The sequence below is a fragment of the Pterocles gutturalis genome, unplaced genomic scaffold (genome assembly GCF_000699245.1).
Source record: "Pterocles gutturalis isolate BGI_N339 unplaced genomic scaffold, ASM69924v1 scaffold107, whole genome shotgun sequence".
NCBI classification, from domain to species: Eukaryota; Metazoa; Chordata; class Aves; order Pterocliformes; family Pteroclidae; genus Pterocles; species Pterocles gutturalis.
The window spans coordinates 38,529-43,828 of NW_010114902.1; the positions used below are offsets into that span (position 1 = coordinate 38,529).

The 5,300-nt window shown below is 43.5% G+C and overlaps 1 protein-coding gene across 1 annotated transcript in view; it reads left to right on the top strand.

Moving 5' to 3' along the window:
• The window catches only part of GPATCH8 (G patch domain containing 8), a gene marked incomplete at its 3' end in the record, with an annotated part of 38,554 nt that overhangs the window by 23,363 nt on the left and 9,891 nt on the right, over positions 1–5,300 (top strand). The window contains exon 5 of the mRNA XM_010074944.1: positions 2,069–2,212. Coding sequence (XP_010073246.1) covers positions 2,069–2,212 — 144 coding nt within the window. The remainder of the gene's footprint in view (positions 1–2,068; positions 2,213–5,300) is intronic.

A 5,300-nucleotide genomic window follows, 5' to 3' on the forward strand; every position in this document is an offset into this window, starting at 1 on the left:
TCGGCAGGAGTCCATTATGTAATTGCCAACTGTGGCTGCATCCTGATGAGCCATTCAGCCGCTCTCAAAGGGCTTGCAGATAACTCCGCAACCAAGAAGCAAGCAAGAAATGTTCTTTAGTTCCCTTTTTTTTTTTGGTGTGTAGATTCTGATCATTCAAACGGCGATGTTTTCGTTGTTTAGCCACAGGATGCTTTCGGAAAAAAACCTGCCCATGGTGCAGGAAGCTTGTGCAGGGTTCCAGAGGAACTTTAAACGTCATTGTTCTGCGGATCTCACGCTGCTCTGTTTTCCTTTCATGTCTTCCTGGGGACCTGCTTCAGGCTCAAACCTCCAGATAGTTTTGTTGTGTTTTTTCTTCTTCTTAGCAAGGGCCTCCGGTAATAGATAGAAGCAGGAACTTGAAATAGTTTTTTTTTTATTTAGAAGGTGAACAGTGCTTTAAATTGACTAAAACCTTTTAGCAGTAGAATTTTTCAGATTTTTCTTCCCCCCCCCCCACCTTGGGTGTTGAAATTTTTTGCATTACATTTGCATTATGGAAAAGATGCTGGGCAATGTTATTTTACTGTAATTTTTATGTTGTAACTGGTAGATAAAACATGTAGTCTCGAACAAGATCTTAAATAAAAAGAAAAAAAGCTTTTGTAGTGTATATTTCTTAAATGTTTGCTAGCTCCTCTTGCTCATGCGAGGACCTTTCCCAAAAGGAGTTTATATTGAAGACAGACACTCTTGAACTCTTGCTTTTTTCTCAAATGTTAGGCTATTTTTTTCTAATATAATTTCACTTTATTCCAGCTGAAACGCGGATGGTAGATAGCTATACGGGGTATGTTAGTACAGCACATTTTGTCATACGACCGTTGCAACTTTTTTTTCTAGTATGCATCAGCGTGAGTGCTTCCATCTCGCTAAGATGAACCTTCCCCAGCTTCCTTGTGTTACCAGTGGCGATGTTTTATTAATTTTGCTGGTGGGATTGTAATGGAAATGACCTGGCTGGAGGAAGAAGCTGCTCAGCCCTCAGATCAGTGTGTCTCAGCATCAGGTGTGTTTCAGAGCCCCCCACACCAGCTGCTGAGCCCCCCCCGGCTCTGTCCCCTGGGGCCGGGGTGAAAAAAAAAAGCAGCACAGACTCACTTCAGACCATTACAGCCACTTGAGGGACTGGGATTTCCACAGTCCCAGAGCTTTTTGCCGCTGCCAATCCAGAAGCTGATGCTTAAAGAGAGGAAGATGTGACCATTGCCAGATCAGACACCTTTGCCTGGAGGTTTGGTTTTGCACCCAAATGCTGAATTATATAAGAAAAAAACACTGTCTGCAACCTCCAAGGCCATCTCCCTCCCCGTCTTTTATTAAATGGCAGCTACCTGTGCCCACTCCCGGTGTAATCCCTGTGTTTGAGCTCAGCTTAATGGAGAGCTTTGCTGCTGGGAAGATTTCACTAACTGACAAATGACACTGAAGTGAAACAGGCTCAGTGGTTTCTGCGCTGTGCTTTCCCAGCCGCGGATCCGCGTCCCTCCCTACTGAACTGCAGACAGGCTGGGAGCACGCAGACATCTGTTAGCACTCAAAATGGAGGAAGTATCAGCATTTAAACTGCTAAGATTCTGTTCCAAAAGCAGTCATCTACCTTCGTTCGACGCGGATTTTGCACATCTTTTGCGAGCAGGCAGCTGCCGGACTGTATCTGCTGGAGGCTTTGAACCTCTTTTTATCTCAGACACCCTGGCAGGCTCTGCTCTTGATGCTGCAACTGCCTTCCTGCCATCAGCGCTGGATTTTTTTTAAGCAGTCGCCTTTTCCTCACACCTGTGCTAATGACAAGATTACGGTCTATGTTGGGAAGCTGAGCCAGGGCCAGGTTGGTGGTATTGCAAAGTTATCCTTTTTATTTAAACAAACAAAAAAAAAATTGCAACGACTGGTCAACTTAATAAAAAATAATTTAATTGTCAGTGTACACTAAGGTTTTCTTAAAGACTATTTTTCCTTGAACGACTAGTTTGTCATCTTCCAGTTCGTTTTAACAGATGCATTTTTTTGGTTAATTTTGCAGGATTATGTTGATAAAGAAAAGGCGATTGCCAAGGCTTTGGAAGACCTCCGAGCAAACTTCTACTGTGAACTCTGTGACAAGCAGTATCAAAAGCATCAAGAGTTCGACAACCACATCAACTCTTACGATCACGCTCACAAGCAGGTAAACACGTGTTGATAGCACAGCTCATGGATTTTCTGTTCATTGCAGTGCTCTTGTTTGTGGTTAATACTTTGAATTTCCCCAGTGTATCTATTTTCCTTGTAGCCCCAGGAACAGGTGTTTTATGGCACCGGTTAAGATTCTTATGCCCACCATATATTTAAAAAAAACTCAAAACAACAAACAAAAATCCCCAACCCACTGCTGGCATCAAGGAGCCCCGTTTTGAATGACCCCCGAGGAAGAATAGGCTGCTGTTGAACTGGGAGGCATGTAGCTGGATGTGGATGGCTCCCAGTTTGCGTCGGCTTTTAACGTAGCAGGCTGACGATACCCCACGTTTGCACGTGTTCATACTTCAGTCTGTGTGCTGTCGAGTTACTGGAAACAGACTGGGAAATAATGGGCTCTGTCAAAGGGTCCTAAGAGAGGAGCGCTTTCCAAATTCTGTAACCCTCGGGAGAAGGTGGATTCGGAATCTGCGTGGGGCTGGCTGTGGTCAAGGTAGGGATGTGCTCTGGTATCTACACAGTACCTCGTCCTGCACAGAAAATAGTGAAAGTCTGTGTGTTGGCCTCATCTGTTTGGCCATTTGAAGCGACTAAAGGAGGTGTAAATGTACAACAGATAGCAGTGTTGTGCTCATCTAGAGACGAAGCTGCTCAGAGGAGGGTTTTTGATATTCCTAGTCGTAAATGCTAACAATACAGTCATGAAAATGCTGATCACTGCTGGGGGATGTGCTGTACAGTACTACATCTTGCAAAATAGCAGGGAAGCAACAGCTTAAAAACAAGAATATGGCATTACAGAGGATGGTATTTTTTTTAATGTGTAGGATATGATGGTTCATAGTAAATTCACTGAGGGAGTCTGAGCAGGAATTCTCACCGCAGGGCAATTTCTGTTTGAGTACCGTGATGAATTGTGGTTTAATAGAATTAGAAGCAGAAGTTCATTCATTTGTATTGGGAAAACGGGCTGCTTTGGCCGAGCTGGTGGCACAGGCGTGATACCTGATAGCAGCGTCCTTTGTCTAAAGTTTTCCATCAGCTTGGCTGAAACTCAAGTGCAATTACCTGCATCTGTTTAGGAAGTGGAAGGACCTGTTTGTGTCACATTCTTCCGGCGTGGTGATGCAGGATGATCACGTCGACTCCTGTTTAAAACCCTTGGGTGATTAATAAGGGGGCTGACATGAGGCTGGCAAGGCTGAGAGGTTTTTCTAGCATCTAGAGATGCTATGGAAGAAGAAACAAACCTGTGGAAAGCAACCACCACTCGTCAAAGGTCTCATCAATGGGGGTGCAAGAAGAGTGACCCGAAAGAAAAACGTCTTGGGAACACACAGGGTGGTGTAACCTTCTCATCAGTAGAAAGGATTTGGGGGTTGCTTGGTACTGCTGGTTATTGTTAAAGGGATTGATGTTCTTTGATAATTTGCATCCATTGCAGTAACTTCAGGCAGGCTTGGGAGAAAATGAGCCTTCAAACTCTCGCTACGTCACCCAGCATTAATTTCGAGTTACACGGGGATTTAACCAAAGAAGCAATCGTGCTTCGCTTAGGGAAAAAAAATCGCTTGTCCAGCTTTATGTCGTGCTGCAATGTGTGTCGCCCTGTTGGGTCAGTGTTCAGTAAGTGAACTTGAAACCACCTAGAAATAATGAAGGTAAATTTGCATGAGTAACACTATCTCACTTCTCACTTTGTCACTGCTCAAGATAGGCTAAATTCTGTTCTAAATTATAAAAACCCAAACCGCTTTTCGTAACACGTTGCTTTTCATAACACGTTGCACATTGATGTTTCACATTTTGCCTCTTTGGACAAGAAGGCAAGGTTATGTAAGGGCTAACTTAAGTTTTTTGAGGAAAAACATTATTTTTTCGTACAAGCAGGCTAATCAGTAGCTTTCTCGGAAAGAGGAGACGTTACGGTATACTGGATAATGAGAGCAAACTGCCTTGGTGTGTATTATCTGCAGCGTTTTGTCTTCTCAGCGGTAATTCTTGAGGCAACAGTGCTTCGTTTTTGCTTTTTTCTGAGCTTGGTGAACAGATTTCCATGGGATCATTTTTGCTTTTAAGTATTTTTAGTTACACATACCCACGACGTCGAGGCGTTTGCTTATTCCTTCTGTGGCTCGGTGAGCGTTAGCCTGTCCCTGTAAATAGCTGCTCCATCCTCGGATCCCTTTCCACTCCCGAGTTATAAAGACACTGTCTTGTATTCCAGGAAGGAACTCAGGATTATTGCGAAACAGGGACGATAGGTAAGTGTATTGATCCCTACCGGCTAAATTTTGGACCCACCAATTTATAAACACCAAACAATTAAAGGGGAGGTTTTATTATTTTTATTTCCTGACTACACTGGTTTCATAGAGCATTCGGATGCGTCTGAATCGACCTCAACACCAAGTGTCTATCCAAAAGGCAGGATTTCTAGATTATTGGGAAAATAATCTGGAATTTATTATCACAAACCATTGGCCTATTGAAGTCATTGTATTGAAGGTGTGCAATGTTGTTCTCTGGATTTATTTATTTTTTTTTTTAGTGAGGTTGATACTTGAAATGAGAAGTGCAGATGTTTTAAAGGACAGTAACCCAATCCATTCACCAAATGGTCAGTCCCTCGCAGGGGGAGCCCAGAGGACTAAAAGCAACTCGAATTCGGACAGATGGCACTGCAAGAGGAAAAATAAACTTGGTTCCCTTAAAGATCCTTCAGCGAGCAGCTGTAACTGTAGATGTCGTAACTTTTTGTACCCCAGAAAGCTATCCATATCTTTTAATAGTTTTTTTTAGCTGTAAGGTCTTAAGCCTGGCAACTGGAAGGACTGGTAGTTGATGAAGGATCTGCACCTCTGATGGAGCCCAGTCCTGGCTGTCAGCAGAGTGATAATCGTTAACAGACAACAGAGTAATAACAGTTAACAGACAAATGCAAATGAAGGCAAATGTAGAAAAAAAAAACAAACCTCTCCTTCAGCTAGCGAGGACCTTGGGTGGTGAGGGTTCACCTATCTGCAGGAAAGCAGCACGAAAATACACCGGGTCCTGTAACGGCGGGGAACCCCGCC